Source organism: Semicossyphus pulcher, unplaced genomic scaffold (assembly GCF_022749685.1).
Source record: "Semicossyphus pulcher isolate SPU_LCO1_2020_fin unplaced genomic scaffold, fSemPul1.0.p SCAF_2, whole genome shotgun sequence".
NCBI classification, from domain to species: Eukaryota; Metazoa; Chordata; class Actinopteri; order Labriformes; family Labridae; genus Semicossyphus; species Semicossyphus pulcher.
Window position 1 is genome coordinate 27,990,070 of NW_027211693.1, and position 22,452 is coordinate 28,012,521.

The 22,452-nt window shown below is 45.1% G+C and overlaps 1 protein-coding gene across 1 annotated transcript in view; it reads left to right on the forward strand.

Annotated features, from left to right (window-relative positions):
- gpc4 (glypican 4) overlaps nucleotides 1-20,821 on the forward strand; it is a 32,855-nt gene extending 12,034 nt beyond the window's left edge. Inside the window, exons 2-9 of the mRNA XM_069670255.1 lie at nucleotides 7,542-7,700; nucleotides 14,002-14,399; nucleotides 14,753-14,918; nucleotides 16,661-16,791; nucleotides 16,904-17,050; nucleotides 17,367-17,491; nucleotides 17,588-17,760; nucleotides 17,851-20,821. Coding sequence (XP_069526356.1) covers nucleotides 7,542-7,700; nucleotides 14,002-14,399; nucleotides 14,753-14,918; nucleotides 16,661-16,791; nucleotides 16,904-17,050; nucleotides 17,367-17,491; nucleotides 17,588-17,760; nucleotides 17,851-18,071 — 1,520 coding nt within the window. The 3' untranslated portion in view covers nucleotides 18,072-20,821. The remainder of the gene's footprint in view (nucleotides 1-7,541; nucleotides 7,701-14,001; nucleotides 14,400-14,752; nucleotides 14,919-16,660; nucleotides 16,792-16,903; nucleotides 17,051-17,366; nucleotides 17,492-17,587; nucleotides 17,761-17,850) is intronic.
- The last annotated feature ends 1,631 nt before the right edge of the window (nucleotides 20,822-22,452 follow it).

Here is a 22,452-nt window from a genome sequence, read left to right on the forward strand (position 1 = left end):
GCTTGTGTTTTCTACTCTGGCAAACATGCAGATGTTCAGGTTGCAATTTCAAACAATTCCCATAAAAGATTTTACGGCTTAGCTTTAAATGTTTAAAGCCGTTGCCCACTTCAGTTACAACCTTTACAGGCTGAAGGCTGGTTATGGGAGTAGTGTAACGTCTGAGTCATGGGTCAGCTGGAGCTTCATGCTAAAAACGGTTTACCCCTGAATGTAGCACCCTGCTCTATAATGGTAAACGGACAGCACTTTTCTCCTCTTGCGACAAACTCAAAGCTGCTTTTACACTACATGTCACATTCACCCTTTCTCACACACATTCACACACTGGTGGCAGAGGCTGCTACGTAAATTGGCCAACTGTCGCTCAGTTATCGCATTCACACAGATGGCAGAGGCTGCTACGTAAAGTGCCCCACTGTCAGTTATCACATTCACATCTAGGCTGTGCCACTGGGAGCGGTTTGGGTTCAGCGCCTCGCCCAGTGACACTTTGACAAGTAGACTGAGGGAGCTGGGGATCGAAAACGCCAACCTTTTGATTGAGAGACGACCGACTCTACCACCGAGCCACAGCCGTCCCACAAAGGGAGAGAGATAGTTAGCAGTCCAAACACTGGGATCTCCTGAAAGCCAGCCAACCATAATACCTCAGAGATATTGGAAAGTAACGTTCGTAACATAAATCGCACCGGTGGTGGTGTTTGTACTGACATTTCCTACCAAATGTATGTAAATTGGCATTTCATGGTTTGAAAATGGCTCAACACACCCACTTCTGTTTTAGATCAGTGCTGACATTTCCGAGGCCAAACCAGCTGAGACCAAATATCATGAGTTTATAAAGAAAATCAGTTATGCCTCCTCCTCCTCCTCGGGTCTCTTTCCAATTTGAACTTTTTCACAATATTACAGTTGGTGGAGGATCAGACCTTGAGGTGAATTTACACTTTAAACATTCTTCATAACGATTTCAGCCGTACTGTCTGTCCCTCGGTGTGTAAATTCAGTTATTCTTGGAGACACGGAGCGGCAGTCGAGTGAAACCCATTAGAGCAGAGAAATGGACGAGGTTTTGGCATCGCTACCCACCATTTTGTTACAACACTTCAGTCACATTCAGAAGTCCCCTGCCAGCACATTCCAGGCTCTTTCTGACTTTCCTAATGAACTGAGGGCTGAAAAGCATTATTGGTGTGGCCAAAGCTGCTATAAACGTGTCATTACTCTTTTTTTTGTGTGTGTGCAAGAGAGTGCAGAAGCAGAGGAGGTGGAAGTATCGCCCTGCCCTGATTACCTCCATATGAACAGCACAGTCTTTAATGGTGGTTTCCGCTTACAGCATGATGTTGTTGAGCATTTTCTCCCTCTGCTGTGATGCTGCCACAGCTCAGAGTACACCCTTAAATACAGGATAATGCTGTTTAAGTAACACATGAATGTGTGCTACATTTACCTTTTGAAAGTCTGTTGGAATAGTTCTGTCTTTGAACGTTAGAGGTTTGCCTCTCCTTTTATATGTTTTGAATATCTGGGAGCTAAATGCGTACAGAGAACTGATCTCACTTTCCATCGTTAAATCCCACATAATGTCGTATAACTTTTAATGATCTCTCTTGAGCGACTTATTGTTGATATCACTCTTTTTACACACTGATTGTAAAGTAATGGCGAGCTTGTTTAGGATGTCACTGGTATGCCCTAAAAGGAGCTCTGTACATCCAGGAGGGGAACTTGAACAAGACTCGCTTTCCCCCCCCTCCTTCAGTTTCTTCTGGCACCATGCCCTTGAGCAAGAGTCTGCAGTTGTACTGAGCAGCAGCCTGATGTGAATGTGTGGACGGTTGTAACCTTCCCTCCCCCTTCGGCAGCTCCTCCAGCTTGTAAATAAGACTGAGCTCTTAGTCAGCTCGCCTAGTTAAAGGGTTTCATGTCATATGGAGCTTAATATGATTTTGTACCAGAGGAACTCTTCTTATCCGTACTATGAAAAGTTTTGGTTATAAAAGCGCTTGTGGTGGAGGGTTTTTTTTTTTACATTTTGTTTTTGGCTGAGCGCCGGGGTCAGCCCGACACATGGGTGTGTATGTGACTGGGTGAGAGAGTGGCGGTACTTTCACAGCAGTAGAGAGAGAGAGTTGCGCCATCGCAGTGGCCGATCATGGAGCATATTGAACCTCCACTGACGCGACTCTCTGTCTATACGGCTCTGGACACTTTGCTCGGGGAGTAGGCGGGGCTGCCCGTCCACTGTCCTCACTTACGTTCTGCTTTCAAACACGTTATCATTGGCCTCATAAGGACAGTCCTTGTAACACACTGCCCACAGAAGCACACAGTGACCTGATGCGGCCACATACGAGGGTTTGACCTCGTCTTGTTATAGTTCAAGTCTGATCTCACTCAGGAGATTCCCCTCCTAAACCCCGCGCAGCTATTGAGCCCTTTGTCCATCAATTTGAAAAAAAAGTCTTCGCTTTATTTCAAAGCGTCTCGTGGTCTTTAAATAAAGTGACTTTTCCAACGTAATTACTGAAAGCTGATAAAAGCAAAGCATTTTCAGAGGTTTGCTTTGAATTATTTGACTTACTATATTTTTATTCAGAGACAAATTTATCTGAATAGCTCGACACATTGAAATGCTGACTGAAAAAACTAAAACCTTTTTTGAAATGAAATAGCATTTTTGAATGAGCTATGTGATATAGCGACAAACCACAAACTGCAGAGTCGTTCCAGATAAAAGAGAGAGGGGTGATTTGACAGCGAGCTGTTACAGGAAAGAAGTTAAGAAGGGACTAACTCTAAAAGCAATTACTATCATTTTAGAAATGAAATATGCAGCTCTTTTAGAGCCTTGTAATCACTCCTTCCAATTTGAGCTCCACACCGTGCTCACTTTACTTTGCATGTTTGGGGCAGTTAACAAGTTCTGATAATCTGTCACTCATGAGAGAAACGTCACACCTTAAAAAGCAACAGAATCGACTCCTGAAGACAACAGGTTCACTTTGATTGTGCACGACAGGAGGGGGCGCAGAAAGTTATCCAACAAATGGCACCAGTCTCTACCTCCTGCCCCCCCGGGATAATTACACCCTAGACCGAGGTGAGGAGCGAGAGGAGAATGTTATGGCTGCAGGGCGTGCAAATTTACAACAGTCTGTGTGAGTAATGCTCAGCAAACTGGCAGCACTTTCCTTTACATGTTACAGCAGGGAGCATAATATGCCAATTAATAGTCTTTGTATTCATAAGTGCTGTTGCGCATTCTTCGCACTACCACGCATGGTCAGGGCTGTCTTGTATACGCTGGACGTACAACCAGACCGGCTTGTAATATGTTCACACATTTCTCATGTTGTGAAATTGCCGCTGTGTTCGCCGTCTCAAATTACCTGCATTCCACTGGGATTGAATTAGTATGTACATCGAGTACGAGCAGCGTACACTTTATCATTTAATCATTTACAAATGTATGTGTGTGTGAAAGCGCCGAGGTTTGCCTCACTCGCAGACCACCAGGCTCCAATTAGTGACAGACGTCGGTGAATGCTTGGTGACACGCGGCCCCCCCACGGCTCCCTTAGAAGTCGTAGTGATGTCCTGAGCTCGGAAGGGTCCCGAAATAATCCTGCAGGGACTTTTATGACTTCAGATCGGCGTATATGAGTGTAGAAGTTTTCTATTTATATGTTTCGCATGTGTTTGCGACTTTATGGCCCTTAATTGCTCGTGTGTGTCGGGGGGGAGCATGTATGTGTGTTGGTGGTGTTATTATTGGAGTGATTGGGCTTTGGGGGGGTGAGTTACTGTGTGTGGTGGATGTGCTGGCTGGCGGACAGGGGGGTCAGAGGACAGGACCTTTCTCAGAGGAGTGGCTGTTAACCCCTGACCTCGCTGGTTAAGCCTGCAGGGTGGTGGCGGTCGAGGCGGAGGTAGGGGGGCACCCTGAGGTCCGTCTGGTTCAGGGGCACATGATGGCAGGCAGAGGGGGCGGCGAGGTGTCTAATCTGGTTTTTGTCTATGAGGCGTTTTCACCTCCCCCACCATCCTTCCTCTGAGAACAGAGTTTGAGAGGCAGGACAATGTCAAAGGGAAGTGACTTATTTTATGAGCCATTTAAAGGGGATGGTGGTCTCCCCGCAAAGAAAAGGCAGAGAAGCAGCGCGGAGCTGATGAATGCCATGACACACAGTCACATGTTTGTTTACAAGATGCTGCTCTCTTGTTTTCACCACCATAAACGGCAGCTTCCCTCTTCAGAGCGACACTTGAACAGTGTTCTGTCTCTGCGTCTTATTACTTCTCAAAGCACTTGGGAAGCCGGACTGGGGAGAGGCCTCCAGAAGGCAACTGAGAGCCAGTTCACCCATCACACAAAGACTATTCATGCCAGGGATGCTGGAGGAATGACTGATGCGTGGACTGACGGAGCTTATTGTGAAACACTGGGGCTGAAACATGTCACGCAAACTCCAGCATGATGTTGATTTTTATAGGATCGAACTGTTCTTGTTAGCTGTTCGCTCGCTTGTGTTCCAGCCGGGCCGCTTTCCTCCCAGTGCTTTGAGATATTGGCTGCCAAAATGTTTTCACAAAGTATGCATTAGCAAAGAATCTTCAGTTTCAGAGACCTAATCCTTGAGCTAACAATGTGACATTTGTACAGACATTCCTGTGAAATATTGACCATCTCACTTGTATTTGTGTACTTTGGTAACTAGGGCTATTTTCCACGTGGACATAGCCCTTTTGATTGTGCGCCTGTGCTGTGGGCAAGCAGGGGGCCCTGCTGGAGGAGAGACTGGATGGCTGTTTCAACGAAAACTTCAGTCTTTGTGTGTGTGTGTGTGTGCGTGTGCGCTGCTCCCTGTACCTCCAATCACGCTGGTACAAAGAGCCATGTGTTGAGTAGTGATGTGATGTGTGAATGTGTTTAGGTAGTGGCTGCCAGCTATGCCTGGGTACGTGTGAGTGTGTGTGCACACATGTGTATAGGAGGGAGTCGTGTGGAGCGGGTGAGGGCTGCAGGGGGAGAGATGAGTTTGGGGAGAGCGCTGTGAGAGGAGGAGTGACTTGAAGCTTATTTGGACCTGATCCCAGACAGAGGGGTCCAGTTTATGGCGCCAGGGTGCATCCCTCCCCTCTGGTGCCCTGTTTGGATGATTGTATTGCTATGAGTCACTTCTGACCCTGTAGTTGAATTTTTCAGCATTTTAGCTGCTATTTCAGACACGCTGGGAACTTCTCCCGACATGTGCTGTATTCACTTTCAGTATGTTGAGGCAGAACTGAGCTGGTTTGTGTCGTTTGCCGTGTCATTAGCTTGATAGCTCCACCAGCAGCTTTGGACTCTGAAAGCTATGAAGTGTAAAATAAAAAAAACAGTGTAAAATAACAAAAGTCAACAAAAGGAGGTCGTGTTTTTCTTCTAGAAGCTGATAGGCGTTTCAATTGCATGCACAAAAAGAAAACAACCTCAAGATGTGACAGAAAAATCAAACCACATGGCTGAGGTTGTTATGGTGACACATTAAGGTTACAGAAAATCCCACAGTCGTATGTTAACGATCAACAGGGGAACTGTAACAACCTGAACCAGAAAATACAGCAATGTTTAACCTAATAAATAACAGAGCAGAAAGCTTCAGGCTCAGCGTTAACTAAGCAGGACGAAAGAAAGAAAGGCAACAATCTTAACCTGATTCATTCACTGACAGATAGCAGAACAAGGCTTGTGGTTTAGACAATACTGTGATCTGTCTTTTTAGAGTCACTTGTGCCGGGATCAGACTACACGAATTCAGGCCAATTTTTACACGATCTCGTCCAGCGTTGGGTCCGATTATGAGCGTCTGGAACGATGAACGGATGTGTAGTGTAACATAACTGAAGAACAGCGACGCATGTCAGAATGTTTTGTATTTTCCTTCCTAGTTTGACATCTCCTACGACGTGTTCCCTGACGTCGACCAATAGGACGACAGAGGTGGTTTGACGCTTAAATGTATGATTGGCAATTTCTTGTCCCGCCTCCCCGATGACCTATGCACTCGCTCAGGATCATGAACGATGATTGGTCGGGGTCATACTTGTAGCGTTGCCACTCTCCCAACCAAGACACAACACGACTTAATGCCACTGTGACTGATTGATCTGACATGGTGACATCATGGAAGACAAAAATATCGTGTAGTCTGATCCCGTCTTGAGAGAGAGTCGGTTGTGTATTTGTGGTGAAAAGCTACAGACAGTGAGGATGATAAAATAAAAAAAACAGCAGGGAAAAAACCCATCTATTGATAATGATTATAGACATTGCAACACCCAGCAAACACCTGCTCTTGTATCTGAATTAACTGAACGTAAATTGTTTCAAATAAAGTCAAACAACACATTTCAGTGCAGATACCATGTAAAAAGTTAAAGGTTTATTGTATCTTATAGTAAATGTACACCCTACAGGTAATATTTAATCCCTGCAGTCGCAGTAACCTGTGCAAGCACACAGAGTTGGAGTCAGTGAGCTCGAGCTGGTGGGGAAAACTAAACAAGCCGTTGGTGCCTGGGTGCAGTGAAAGGATCCCTGTGTTCTCCCAGATTCCAACAGCCACATTTAAAACAAAACATTATTGCAGCTGCAACTTTGCATTCGTCCTTCCCTGACCCGGCCCTTAATTGGATGTTCAACTCACTTTTGACAGAGTTTGACAGTTGCTGTTTTATCAAAGACTGTGTTTAGGTTTAAATAATGGTTCGGATTAAAAAGCTGGGAGTGGTTTGTGTTCAGCTCATTCCGGAGCTGGGTCCAAAAATATGCAGATCTGTTTGAAAATGGTTTAAGATGTAAAAGTTGTCTCCAACTGCGCTGAAGTTTTAAAACGGAAAAAAGACGCTCTCCTATTCAACATGCAAGGGCCACTTAAACTAGCAGCTCTACACTGTGTTACAGCAAGTGTTTTTTTGCTCTTTCCCAGTGTTTGTTTAAAGCGCAAGCATCAAAACACGACAGCATCAGCCATTTAGAAATGCATCACGTGACAGTCAGATGCCTGATGTCACATGCAAGTCATTCATATGCATTTTCCCAAAGGTACTTGAGGGTACAACAAACAGAAGAAACGTATTTGTCTGCATCAATGTGCACATAGCTGGACTGACTTAAAGTGGGAGAAGAGCTTATCCTCTCCTCTTACAACGCAGTGTTTTAACAGGACACGGCACTCAGAGAAAGCTAAAGCACTGAGCTATCAATCAGGACAGGGAAGAGCCAGGATAAGAGCAGGGCTCTATAAAGTGGCCGTCTAAAGACTGCTCTGAGCACAGAGTTGCAATTAATCCGCTTAAGTGCAGTTAAGTGGTTTTTCACAGCCAAGGTGCAGTTGATTTGGCGAGGGGTGAAGTTGTTACTCAGTGTTTTGAGGGGTTTCATCCCAGACAAAAGAAATTGTGTTAAACGTGCGTCTTAAACAGGTAAAATTAATAACATTATTCTATAACGCGGTGTTAAATATTTGTATTCTCCATGTCTCTTCCAGGGGCTCCCTTGAAAGTGTGTCCGCAGGGTTTCTCCTGCTGCACGGTGGAGATGGAGGAGAAGCTGAGCCAGCAGAGCTACACAGAGATCAAAGCTCCCGTCTCCAGGCTTAGCACCAACCTACAATCCACCTTCAGACAGAGGCACGACCACTTTGACAGTAAGCAAACACACTTACACCTGCAAACACACAAACGCGAGCTACTTTCAAGCCGCTTTGTGCTGCTGGCGAGCGTCCTCGTAGCAGCACTTGTGTCGTACAGTTTTTGATGGACGCTTCCACCTGCCAGTGCACTGCCCGGAGCGGAGACAGTCAGTCTGTGTCGGTTGGTCTGTCCACCTGTCTCTCAACGTCTCAACTCCCTGCCTCATCGCCCCCCTCTTTGCAGCTTAGTCCCGCACTACCCGCTTCCCCCCTCTCCAGAGAGACATGCACACTTCCAGACGGACCACACACATCTTCAGATTTAGTCTTCTCTGTACTTCCTGTTCCTCTGTGTGCGAGCACATGTGTGTATCCCTGTAAATATTGGGATCAGGTTTCCCTGGGAGCGTATGGGAACATGCAGCAGTGCTGAGTCACCAAGGAAGTGGGGCAGCTCCGAGTACCCTGAGCCTCCCGACCGTGCCTCCACAGTTGCTCTGCTGGATAAGACGCTTGTTCAGATAAACAGGAGAAGACTAAAAGTCTGTTGACTGAAAAACTAAACAAGCTTCAGATTTTAAAGTGTGTAAATACATTGGTAGTTTTCTGGTTATGGGTGGTTCTGTGCATGGTTTTAAAACATTTGTGTGTACACTTGCTTGCCCATATGCGGGTCAGAGACCTTCAGGTCTTATGTGTCTGTGAAAGGCAGTGAGGGATAGTCAGCAATAGGGAGCGTGTGTATTGCAGCCAGATGTGAACAGGAATGTGACGTGTCGGAATGCTGTGGCTGCTCAAGCCGGCCCGCCCCTCTTTTTCTCCTCTCTTAATACCCTTTGTCCCCATCTCATGCCTAACTCTCCAAAAACCTGCTTTTTGCCCCTCAAAGCTGTAACTCTCTCTGCTACGTCTCTCTTTTAATCATGTTTAACTTTGTGCATTTCTTTTAAACATCACTTGTGCAGTGGTGCTTAGTTCCTTCCTCCACCATCTTTTCATGTCTCTGCTGTTATCTAAAACAACTCAGCTAGTGCTTTCTGCAACATTGTATTTGGTCCGCAGCAGAGAAATATTCTCATTATTGATTCATGTTCAGAAAGTGTTTAGTCAATAATTGACGATAAAATGTTTTAAACTGTCTTCCAAAGATGATGTCATAGCAGACGGTGATCTCTATTAGTAATCTGTAGAATTTGTTTTCCCTGCATACGCCGCAGTTTGCTGATACGATACAGATTATACATGGAAATGTAGACTCTGTAGGCAGGGACGTGGATGTACGGGACGGCAGGTGTTCTGTTTGAACTACTCTTGTAGTCAGAGTAATATTGACCAATCACGTATCAGCAAGCTGCAGGCGTACGCAGGAAAAACAGTCGATGAGGAGAGCAAAAGCAGGCGGAAAGTAATCCGCCGTAACGACATCCCGACTCCCATCAGCGTCATCTGACGACGATTTAGCTTCTTATTAATCTCTATTGACAGACATCTGCATGCTAACAGCTAACAATCTGTTCTGTGTGATGAATTCCCTTGACGCTGTCACGAAAGCCGCTCAGCGTTCAGATTCCCCAACCTCCTCGGGTGCATCAGATCGATCTGATCTCCGTTCAACAAACGAGCACTTTAAAAGTTTTCTTCTCCTCTTGAGGACAGACCTGACAAAGCTTGAATTGTTACTTCTTACAAATCTGCATCATGATGTTGAAATTTCAGCAAAGGTAAGACCCGTTAATAACAAGTACATCACAAGAAAACGGCTTCTCCTTCTGTAAAAAATGCAGCACGCGGAAAAGGAAGTCTAGACGGGAAGTCGATTATCCCATTTAGCCCAACACGTTCACCAGTGTCCACAGAGGCTGTATCATCGTCAGACTGTAGCTGAGGGGATCTGAGATTAATCGGGGACATACCGGGGTCTCCCTCACCTGACGCTGAAGCTGCGGGGCGGACAGTGGTCAATTTAAAAACACAATAACGTAAAAACCGCAGCACATACGTTAAAAAGCTCCAGTAGTTTAAAATGTACTCTTATCTCAGTATCCTCAGTATCCTCAGTATCCTCAGTATCCTCACTATGAAAGATGTAAAGATGTGCCTGCTCTCAGTGGGCCCACTCAGGATTATCAACACATTTAGTAATTTAGTTTCTGTGCCAAAAAAGGCGATGCTAAAAACAGTTATCTGTCTTTGATTTTGAGGAAGTGATACCAAAACCACAGTTAAAAACGATTCCCCATCCTGTTTAGAATGATTATAAAACATCTGCTGTCAAATTACATTGTGGCTTCAGCTGAGGGTTTTTACAGACTGATGTCAAAGCCCAAGTTTACACAGTTATATTAAACCATCAAACAACAACATTGAAATCAAACAAATTCCGGACAAAGTTTTTCTTTAAACTGAAGCAGGAGGTTTTCCTTCAGACTCAGAATGTTTTTGTAACACAATTATCACAACAGACTTACCGTGCAAACGTCAAAACACAGAGCTTGATCATGTGCAGGGTTTTCTTTCTGACCAAGAGGGGGCAGCTCTCCACCTGACAGCGAAAGTCTTCCCTGCGCTTCCTTTACCTTCCTCCCCCTCTGCGCCCCCTCCTCATCACTGTAGACAAGTTGCTGCTGTCTCTGAACTGTTAGATGTGGGATCTTTTTACAAAGGCCCGCTGTGCTCTTTTCCAGCCGGGCCATTAGACCGTCTCTCTCACTGGATTCGGTGACAGGCTCGGGTTGCCGTCCTATTATTTCCTGTTGTCACGTCGAGACACCCAGAAGGAGACACTTCCCGTCGGTGAAAACTGGCACAGGAAGTGCTTATCATTGTATTTACTGACGTCAGCTCACTGCTCGCAAGAAGTGGGCGCATATGCATATAAACACAGCTGCGCCTGTACATGAAGACAGAGGCAACAGCTCACACGCTAACAAACTCAGGAAGTGGTGTATGTGATTAGGCAGGCTCTCATCATGCGCCTGGAGCTAGGAGTCATGGCCAATTAAGACCAGGGCCAGGAATAGTTCTCCCCTCTCTGTGTGTTTGTCCAGGCCTCAGCCTGTCTGTCCTGTTGCACTGACCCCGTCCAGCAGAGCAAGCCTATGTCTGGGATTTAAGCACTTGGATTAAGGCCCCTTGTCTCCAGACACACACACACACACACACACACACACACAACAAGAGACATCCATCCGAAGCACTGAAGTACAACAGCAGGAGGGAAAGAATCCCATCCCTTAAGAAAAGGGAGAAGCGCAGGGACTAATTGGCACAAATAGGATGCAATTACTGCCTGGGCTGGGATTGGGAGGAGCAGAGTTTATAGGGCCACGGGTGGGGGTGCGGGGGAGAGGGAGCAAGCTCCTATGTGGAGGAAGTAGGAGGGAGCACTGGGAGGAGATCGGTCAGCTCCTCTGTTCCCGTGATGGATTGGGCCCAAGATGAGCGCTCATAATTTAGGGCCTTCTTTTGCAACATGTGGAAATGATGACAGGATGAGGGGAGGGAGAGAGAGAGGAAAGGACGGACACTCGCAGAGGCAGGAGTTGTCCTCCTTCCTTATATTTTGCTACAGCTTCCACACTCTCCCATGTAACCTTTCACCCAGATTCTCGCAGACCATTGGCTGAGCGGCGGGCGCATTTTTAATGGAAAAATCATGAGGGAGTGCTCAGCTTCTCGGCCTGTTGGCAGACGGCTGTGTGTCATAAACTGTTTTTAATGACAATGCAAGATGCCTGTGTTATACTGCGCATACTTCAGACCCTCAGCTTGGGCCAACCAGCCCCCTCAGCCCCCCCCCTCACACAAGCCCCACCCTGCTGCTGCTCACAGACAACCTGCTCAGGCTGCCTTCTTTTAACCAGTGGGTTTGTCCACACTCATTACAGGGCTTATCTGTTTAGCATGCAGGCATTACCGCTCTAATAAACTGTGGAAGGGAAATAGAGAAGTTTAGCTGTGCTCCTGCTTCATGCCTCCTCCTCTGCACCTCCTCGGCCTCCTTTCACTGACTTTAAACTTGTGGCTACTATGACATTCCAGGGCTGGGGGTGGACCTTTTGTTTTAATCTCTGTCAATGGAGCGTGGAACTTGGTGCCCCCTCTCCCCTGGCTTTGTGTGTGTGCGTGTGTGTCGGAGGAAAGGGGAGGTGGGGGGGCAATGATGGCGGGGAGGTAAATGGAGGGGCTGCAGTGTTTCCGGTATCCTTGGCGACACAGTGGGGATTTGGAGTTAAAAAAGCCCTCAACTTAACCCGCCCCAAGCCGCCCTCACCCCTCCCCTACCTCATTTTTTCTTTTTAGTGTGTCAGTCTGAAGTGGAAGTGACAGCGCTACTTGGGGACTGTGTGTGTACTGGTGGCAGGGAGCGTTTGGTGACTCCCTCTGTGGGAGCATGGGAACTTTACATTTCAAAGCCAGGCAGAGGGCACCCAGAGACACTGCAGTGGGACCAAAGTTTTGCGAGGGGGAGACGGTGAGCGGTTAAAAAAAGAAAAGGAACGAGTGTATGCCTGCGTGCACGCGAGACTGAAGGTGAAGCATTTTTCAGAGACTGAGGAATTCTCATTTTGTTCAGATTAAGAAAGTCGGAGGGGCGAGGAGGAGGTGTCCGTGGGAGAGGGGGGCCTGGATTATTGGGGGTGGGGGAAAGCGGTGAGGGGGGTGATGGACATTCCTTAGGATGAAGTAGGTCATTGTTCCCTGTCTCTAGTGAAGAGAGCTCTCTGAAGGAACTGATGAAGTGAAAGCAGCGGAGGGAGGTGCAGGTCTGGATGGGGGGTACAGGTCCATATACAGAGAGGGAGAGGGGGGGGGGGGGGGGGGCGCATTATTCAGTAATCCTATTGAAAATGTCTCTGAAGGACAGTCCAAGAGAAGCTGGGAGAAAGGAGAGCGAATGGAATGTGACAACAGAAAAATGCCATTGATGGTGGTCAGTTTGAAGCGGCTTGATGTGGAGAGACGTCTCTGCTGAATGGCAAGTCCGCCGAGACGAGGAGCAGCGCCGCTCGTTCAGCCTGACGGAGATGCTCCAGCTCCACCTTTCACCCCTCCTGCTTCTCTCCTCTCATCTCCTCATTTCCAACCGTCCATTCCCGGAGCGCATTCCTTCGCCTTTCATCTAAGATTTTATGCTTAAGCTGTTTCTGTTGAGATAGTCCAAATGTCAGGGAGTGGGCACAGGTGAAGTCGGTCTGATTTCAAATGGTGGCAGCAGGACGGACTTGGAGTCAGAAAGCAAAGGTGGAGCGCTCTACATATTAAGATCTGTGGATGTAGTATAACACAGTTCTGTAGCAGCAATACTGCACTGCTAAGACTATAGACACATTTAGTTATTGATCAATCTCGGATCCCATCATCTATAGTCTGAGACGATATATCCTCTGTGGACACCGGGGAACGTGCCGGGCGGTAAGCGATAATCGACTTCCCGTCAAGACTTCCTTTTCCGCGTGTTATTAACAGGTCTTATCTTTGCTGAAATTTCAACATCATGATGCAGATTTGTAAGAAGTAAAAATTCAAGCTTTGTCAGGTCTGTCCTCAAGAGGAGAAGAAAACCTTTAAAATGCTCGTTTGTTGAACGGAGGTCGGATCGACCTGATGCATTCGAGGAAGTTGGGAAATCTGAACGCTGAGCGGATTTCGTGACAGCGTCAGGGGTCTTCATCACACAGAACAGATTGTTAGCTGTTAGCATGCAGATGTCTGTCTATAGAGATTCATAAGAAGCTAAATCATCGCCAGGTGGCGCTGATAGGAGTCGGAATGTCATTACGGCGGATTACTTTCCGCCTGCTTTTGCTCTCCTTATGGAAGTTTGTTCCTGCATACGCCGCAGCCTGCTGACGTGTGATTGGTCAATATTACTCGGACGACAAGCGTAGTTCAAACAGAACACTTGCCTTCCTGGAAATCCCCGTCCCTGCCTACAGATTCTACATTTCTATGTAGAATCTGTAAATAAAGATTAGCTATTCATAAACACTGTTGTCATGCTGGTATGTGTATTTTTTAAGTGCGTTTTGGTGCTCTTGTGTTGCCTCATGTTTTGTAATGAGATACCCACAAAGAGTGAATCTGTTGGCCAAAACGAGGAGCATCATAAAGAGCAGTTAATGAGTTTAAGATGAATCAACTCAACTCTCAGTTTGACAACAACATGTTAGCCGTCATATGAATTTTCCTTTGTAACATCTTTAAAAGAAAACCTTCCTGTGGACTGACATGTGAACAATGTAAGATTGTTTGCTCTTTGGCATCCTCTGCGTTTAGTCTTCACTCTAATCCCCCTCCTCTCCTTTTTCCTCAGAGTTTTTCCGTGAGCTTATGAAAAACGCAGAGGACTCACTGCACAACATGTTTGTGCGAACCTACGGGATGATGTACGTGCAGAACGCAGAACTCTTCAAGAACTTCTTCGTGTCCCTGACTCGGTACTATGTGTCAGGAAGTTCTGCCGTCAACCTGGACTCCATGCTGTCGGACTTCTGGGCCGACCTTCTGGAGAGGATGTTCCGGCTGGTCAACGTACAGTACGAATTCAGTGACGCCTACATGGAGTGCGTCAGCCGGCACACGGAGCAGCTGCAGCCCTTTGGCGACGTGCCCCGCAAGCTCCGCCTCCAGCTGACGCGGTCCTTTGTGGCTGCACGTACCTTTGTGCGCGGCCTGACACTCATGCCAGAAGTGGTCAATAAAGTTTCTACGGTAAGTGAGAGGAGCTTTCATCCTTGCTAAAAATGCTGTAACACTCCACTAGCAGACACTGAAGAGTTTGTCCTGATAGCCCTGTGCAGCTCTCCCTTCTGGGTTTTGACTTCATATCTTTGTTGGAAAAACTGGCTGTGGTTCCATTACAATGTCTCTGATAACATAAACCACTTTGACTCTTCTGGTATGGCGTGTTTTTCCACTGCAGTGAGTGATTCATAGATGATTAGATTGCACTGCTCTGTAGAGTTGGCCATGCTTTTTCACAGTGTAAGTATGTGTCTGCTGTTGGATGAGTGTTTGTGCTGCGGTGCAATAACAGTCTGCTCACTGCCCCTCGTCTCCTCCAGGTCAGTGCGTCTCCCAGCTGTGTGCGAGCGGCCATGAAGATGTTGTACTGTCCCTACTGCTCAGGCCAAGTGGCCCTGAAACCCTGCCAGAATTACTGTCTGAACGTGCTGCGTGGGTGTTTGGCCAACCAGGCCGACTTGGACACAGAATGGAACAACTTCCTTGGTAAGCGACCAGCATGTGAACAAGGTCACCTTCTGCAGCCATTACTAGACTTAGCTGACCATGAACCATAAAGTGTTTAAGCTGGCTGAGAGTTTTTACACAACTTCCTGACGTTTGTATTTTATATTTAACTCCGGGAAAAGATAAGAGACCACTGCAAATATGTTTTTCTCTGGTTCTACTATTTATAGGCTTTTGTGTAAAAGTAACTTTTGATTTACTCTAAACAACATTTCTCCCAACGTCCAAATCAAATATTCTCACTGAGGTCTTTTATTTGCAGGAAATGACGACAAAAAAGATGTTTTTCAGACCTCGAATAATGCAAAAACACAAGCACATGTTCATGTTTAAAGGACAGAATACTAATGTTGTTTTGTTCTCTGTGACGCCTCTAATGGCAATAAACGATAATTGCGGTACTTCACATCGGCTCCGGTTGTAACTCTTGATTTTCCTGGCTGACCGTCGCTTCCCTTTTTAGACTGTTTGCCTTCATCACTTATTGTTGAAGTTGTATCTGTAGTCATCGATCTTTTCTTTGTTTGTTCAGCCATAGTAGATTACTGCGTACTCGCAAAACTTGCATAGAGCGGAAAAGCAGCCGCTTAGCTCCGCCTACCCTCTCTGGCAGACCAACCACTGCTGGCTGATAGAAAACACGACATCCTGTCTGTAATACTGCAAATGCAAAGGCTTTCATCAGTGGGCCGTAGGCTCAATCACCATTGTGTTACCTCATTCAGCGATACATAGTGACGTAACAGACATTCGCGATTACTCAGAAATCAATATTTGGTGGAATAACCTCATTTTTGATTCAAGCTTCCATGCGTCTCGGCCTGCTCTCCACCAGTCGTTCACATTGCTGTTGGGTGACGTTTGGCTGCACTTGGCACAAAAATGAAAGCAGCCCAGCTTGTGCGATGGCTTATGACCATCCATCTTCCTCTTGATCTCATTCAGGAGGGTTTTCAGTGGGGTTCAGATCTGGATCGGGCTGGCCGTGACATGTAGAGAGAGATGCTGATTTTAGGAACATTTGGAGTGGTGTCTTGTGTTTTTCCGGAGTGTGTTTCATCCTTATGTAAACATGTCACCAGTGTAGTCATGAAAGCAGGGATGGGATAAGTGGAATGATAGAATAAGTGTAATTAGCATGATGGAGAGAATTTATTTTTTAACTTTATAGAGATGCTTTATTGCACTTCAGTTTGCCAACATGTTTAACAAAGGAACACAGAGTTTATTGTTAAAGAAATCATGTACAAACACATTCCTCATTCTTTAGTATCTTGTAGCAGTGAAGGGAGAGAGGGAGGGCATGAACATGTTGTGACCCACAGGATGAATGCAGCTCCTGTGTTGTGTAAACACAGACTCAGATCGGTTTCATTACATCTCGGGAGCTGTATATACCCACTGTTCTCCTCTGTTATGTGACATATTCACATGACAAAAGATGTTTGCTGCCTTCTAAAGCAGCATTACATGCCCTGTCTGCTGACACTGCTGCAGTCTGTGCAGGCTTTCTGCTGCCTCCTCCGTGTGCTGCTGCTTTGATCTGGCATCATCCGAGCGCTCTGTTTCACTCGTTAACAATCTCCTGCTAGCGGGCACATGCTTCCCCCTAGTGGCTGCTGAATGTAATTCAGGCTGAACTAAAGAAAACCATATTCCCCAATGAGTCCATCTCTTGTGCTGGTTTTAATTTGATGTCCCTGTTCTCTGTCCTGTTTTAGATGCTATGCTAAGTCTGGCTGAGAGGCTCGAAGGCCCCTTTAATTTTGAGTCTATCATGGATCCTATCGACGTGAAGATCTCAGACGCCATCATGAACATGCAGGAGAACAGCATGCAAGTGTCGCAAAAAGTCAGTATCGCTTCACAGCGTTTTTTAAGAAAGTAAAGAAACATAATTAAAGACAAATAGAAAAAAAAAAACCAATTAGTTTAACTTGTTTTTACTTGTGCATTTCTCACAGGTTTTCCAAGGATGCGGGCAGCCGAAAGCGAGCACGGCTTTCCGTTCCGCACGCTCCGTCAAAGAAACAGGCTTTACTGGCCGCTTCCGCCCTTACAGTCCTGATGCTAGGCCCACTACTGCTGCTGGGACCAGTTTAGATCGACTGGTAAGGACTCAAACACTTTGTTTTAAAATGTGCTATTGTGAACCGAACACAAGAGGACAGCCGGGGAACATCACCATCGCTATCCACTCAAACCACGTACATCGTGCTCCTCTTTATTTTATTGATTGATGGCGGGAGACATTGTGAGGGAATCGTCAGGATTATGTCCCAGACCAAGTGTGTGATAGAACCAAAATGCGTCCAGTATGTCCAAGTGTAAAGAGGGGCGACGAAAACTTGGAGCACAAGCAGATTTTTGTTTGTGTCTTTACGTAGTTGTGACTGACTGTTTTTTAAACTTTTGTTTCCAATGCAGACAGGTGATGTGAAGAAGAAGCTGAAACATGCAAAGAAGTTCTGGTCCACGTTGCCTGAGACCGTGTGTGCAGGAGAGAGGATTGCACCTGGGGACGAGTGCTGGAATGGAACAGCAAAGAGCAGGTAAGATGTCCACCACACATACAGCATCTGAATTTTACTGTTTATAAGGCATCGTAAGATAGTCCTACGCTCATATTTACTCTCATTCTAAATTAGGTACGAGTCAGTTGTCATTGGCAATGGACTGGCCAATCAGGTGTCAAACCCAGATGTGGACGTGGACATCACAAAGCCAGACATTGTGATTCGCAGTCAGATTGCAGTTTTGAAGGAGATGACGAGCTGGCTCAAAGCTGCACACAGCGGCAATGACATCTCTGTTGAAAGCGGTGAGGATGCTTAACCTTCTCTCTGGTTTTCTTTACGAGAGTCCTTGTCACGCACATCTGACCTTTGTCTGTTTTATTTTTTTCCCCCAGATGAGGAAAGCAGCAGCGGAGGAGAGGAGAGCGGCAGCGGTTGCGACTCTCCTTCTTGCGACACAGACCGGGATATCTACTTCTCCACTCCACCAAACCCCAGCAAACCCCGGATGGTTCCAGAGGGCGGTGATCGTTCAGCTGCGGTTGCCTCACCGGCGAGCATGGCGCTGGCGCTCTGCGGGCTGGCCCTGGCCCTGCTTGCCCCCCATCTGAGATAAAACTAACTGCGCAGGGAGAGGAAGAGAAAGACCTGGAAAGATGGAGCGAAGGGGAAACCTGTCAGAGAGACTTTAAAAGACTGCCTTCAGGACCTTGGACTGTCCGCCATTGGGGGGAAGACTCTTCTTAATATTACAATAACTTCACCTTTAATTATTTGTTTGTATGTTTTAAGGACATCAGTGTATGATTTTCTTCCCCTGGATAAACCTTTTGGCTCTTTTGGAGCCACGCTATGGTTCTGCTTGTAGCATTACAAACATTATATCGATGTCTTGTTTTGGCAGTTCAGTTAATAACTCATTTTTGTGCCTTCTTGAATGATTGCCATCTGGTGTCTAAATAGTAAGCAAACTGTTTGATTGGACACTGAGTGCCTGTGGTGGGACACACCTTCATATTTCTGAGGATCTTCACTATGTTGTTATGAATGTCAACAAGTTATAACAACCATTTATGCGCATTATCAGTGTGCATACTTTGAGTATTTTGTCTGTGAATTTATACATTCAACACATCAGCCAGGAATTATTAAGCTAGCTGTTGATCTAAACTAAGGAACAGCGTGAGCTTTTGTTCCCTTTGCTTTGGAACGACATTGAAAATCGTCCGGCTCATTCCCAGAAATACAGCGAGCGACGTTGCAGCACAGGTATTTACGTTTGATCTGGAGATGGAATCATTCTTTGGAAAAACTTTCGAGGCACTCTGCGAGCCGAAACATGCATATTGTATGTCTCAACCTGTTACAACCTAATGTTTTAATTTTTAACTTAATGTCCTCAGAGTAAACAGCTCATTAGTAAGGTCATACCTCATGCATGCTGTCATTGTCAATGCAATCTAGTGGTGTTGAGTTGAAAGTGTCTGATAGAGTTGAGAGATGTGGCTGGCATCCTGGTTAAAGGTAACTGGTGTGGAAGAGGAAGGACTCCCCTGGCATTACCCCGAAAGAAGGCAAAGCTGACAAGTCCTGAATGCCCTTTTTGGTACTGTAAGCTCGGTTCAGCACAGACGATGTGACTCGATACAGTCTTACTTGTTTCAAAAGAAAAAGGTGTTCAGAGCGTCTCACATTAAACTAGAGAAAAGGAACAAAAGACAGTGCTTTGATCAAATGATATCAAGAAAAGATTATTTTAATACAGGGTTTTATGTTGAAGAGGTGTTGTAATTTTTAGCTATTTTTGGTATGAAGATATATATTAGGTACTACAGTGGTTTTTACTGCTAGTTTTAGGTGGTGGAAGAGGGCAGTGTGCACAGATATTGGGGGCACTTTTGGTCAGTGTGCACAGTTTTCTGGGCTTGTTTTTTTTGCCCACATCCCCCATCCCACAATACACACTTGTACCTCCAGAATGGCCTGTGTCAGTATAAATGGACTCCTCCTGAACCATTTGATCTACCTATCCTCATCCGCACATCTTTATTGTGTCAACTTGAGGTGGAATGTTGAAGTATTGTCACAAGTGCTACCAAAATTCATGCAACGTGTGGTGCCTGATCTTTTTTGTAAAACCTTGGTACATTATTAGCTACTTCTTGAGGTAAAAAAAAAAAAAAAAAAGCAATGTAGATGTTGGTTTGTATCTTTTATCTGCTCCATGAGGAAAATTGTTACCAGCTGACAAGCACAAGTACAGATTTTCTTTATCTTCTAATTTGATAATCGGGTCTGTAAGTTACGTTACCTGGCCGTTTCATCTCTAAAATAATGCTGCCTCATGTAGTTTTTGTACAGTAACTTATGCATATTTTAATTTCATTGCAAACATGCTTTTAGAACTGACATAGATGATCCAAAACACAGTATTCAGTATGTTTTGATATGTAAAAGTTAGGTTAAATAATACATTTCTCAAAGCAATCAATGAAACTCATGAATTTCGGGGGTTTGAATATGCATTTTGTAAAAACACATTTGCAGTTAAGAGAAATTTTAATTATTGAACATGACCTTTTGCCTCTTGTTTGGCCTTGATATTGACAAGTTGATTGTAAATCTTACATGAACATTTCTTCCAAAAACAGTGATGTTCCCATTTAGCAGACTTGGAACAAATCAACAAGGACATCAATATTAAGAATCAGACTTTGAAGGATTTGATAGAACATCAAAGCTACCAATATAAAATACTGAAGCCTTAACTTTAAACAATGAAGTGGTGCTTCAGCAGTTTTATTTGGCATTATTTCTGCATGTGACAAGTTCAATTCTCATTTTTGTGTTCCAACATTTCTACAAGGGCTTGTGCATGTGTTCGTGTCATGTGGAAGGGTTGTGTCGAGTGTAAAGAAACCCAACGTTCTGAGAGTCGTAGGAAATGTTCTGGGTGATGATGGTAAATGTCTGTGCTTGCGGGCCAGGGCAGCAACATTTTCCAGCTGGCGGGGGTTGGTCCAGCTGCTGGATGTTGTTCATTCGATCCGTAGATTAACTTCAGTCTAGTGACTTGAAAGTTCAGACGGACAGTTGTTAAAACTTCCATCAGCCTTTGGCCCACAAGAACAGAAAGGACTCATTTTCTGACGAGAGTGACTGAAAAGAATAAAAAATGTGTAAATAAAGAGCAGCCGTTTTAGATGTCTCTAAAAGAGGCCGTAACAGTACACCAGATTTTTACTTGTCAGAGTATCTCCTAAATGTTATGGAAAAACAAGATGAGATAGATGTTAAATTGTAAGAGAAAATGTATATTAAACAACATTTCTTAGTCTTGTTGAAATAAAGACTGCCAATATTTAACAGCTTGTGAATGGTCTCTTTTTATCAACACTGTATTAACTGGTCTCTTTACGTGGATGGTCAAGTGTCTACAGTTTAAAGTAAGTGAGGTACAACTGTGTGAAAATTTGTAAACGGATACTAAATTTTATTTGGTGATACTGGTGTCTATATGAAGCTCATCAATTCTGCTTTTATATGTTTGTTTTTATACAGTAGGCTTTTCTGAAAAAGGCATAGTGTATGTGTATTTAATTACTAATTTAAGGTGCCACAAATTACACAATATAACAGCTTTTTATCAGGACTGAAAGGCTCTGGCAGGAGGGTTAGGCTTTGCAGCAGTAATAAAATGAAGCATGAGCAGACTGCAACTACTCGTACTGTTATCTTAATCCTTTCTCGTATGTTAATAAATGCAGAGGTTCTGAGGAAGGGTCCATCAGCCAATCACATGCCAGGTACAGAATACACACCCCAGGGACAAAAAATATATTACCTCAATGCCAGCGGCTTTTAAGTATACCTTTAATATTTAAAATTAAAGTCAAACTCTTTGCATTTCCCCTTGTTTTTCCTCGACAATATCACAGCTCCATAGTGAATGTGACGCATGGAACTTCAGTGACACGACTGTAAGCCAATTACATTTCATCCATAAATGGTACATTATTCAAATTTACAACAAAAATATTCAGGACAAGAAATGGTTACAATATGGGGCCCTGGTTTAGCTCAGTTGGTAGAGCAGGCACCCCATGCATAGAGGCTGTAGTCCTCGAGGCACTGATCACAGGCACAACTCCTGGTCTGCCGATACATTTGGTGCATGTCATCCCCCACTCTCTACTCCCCACATTTCCTGTCTTTCCTCAGCTGTCCTATACAATAAAGGCAAAAAGCCTGAAAAATAATCTTTTAAAAAAAAAAGAAATGGTTACAATATTATGATGTCAATGTGACACATGTCATCAATTCAGAGGCATGAAACTCTACAGAGCAGTGTGAGAGGACATATTTCAGCCAACACATCCTCAATATCTCTTCCTAAGTTCAGATCTCTGGGGTACTGTTCAGGGCAGGCTGACGCTCCTTCGGGGTGCCATGGCAGACCTTTTGCCAACTCCCAGCAACCTAAGGATTTGGGGCAGAAGAAGATTTATCCTTTAAGCAGTGCACAGCGGCTCGTTACACCCTAAACCATTATTACCATTACCATAATTTAGTCTTTGCAGCCAAGCTCCGGCAGCTCTGTCCATCCTGGAATAACATCAAGGGTGGTTGAATCTTGTCACCCTTATCACACACAGCTCCTGCAGTTTCTTTGATGTTTGATGAACCAGTTCAGTGCATCCTCCTGCATCGACATGACCAGAGCTAATGTTGTATTACTGGCCCACGTCGAATGCCCCCAACTTAAGCTCTTTGGTTGGCTTTTGGAGGCCTTTCTGTGTGTGGTGTAAGTAAAATCACAACTGTGTGTGGCTACAGGTGTAACAGGGCTCACTTCTGACATTGGTAATGCTGCCTGTGGTCAGAGGTGTATGAGATTTTAAATTTCAAACTTGTGTTCATGTTAAGTTACTCTTAAAATGACTCTTGACTTTACTTAATGACTCCACTTGATATTTTGCCCCCTCCCTAAACTTTTT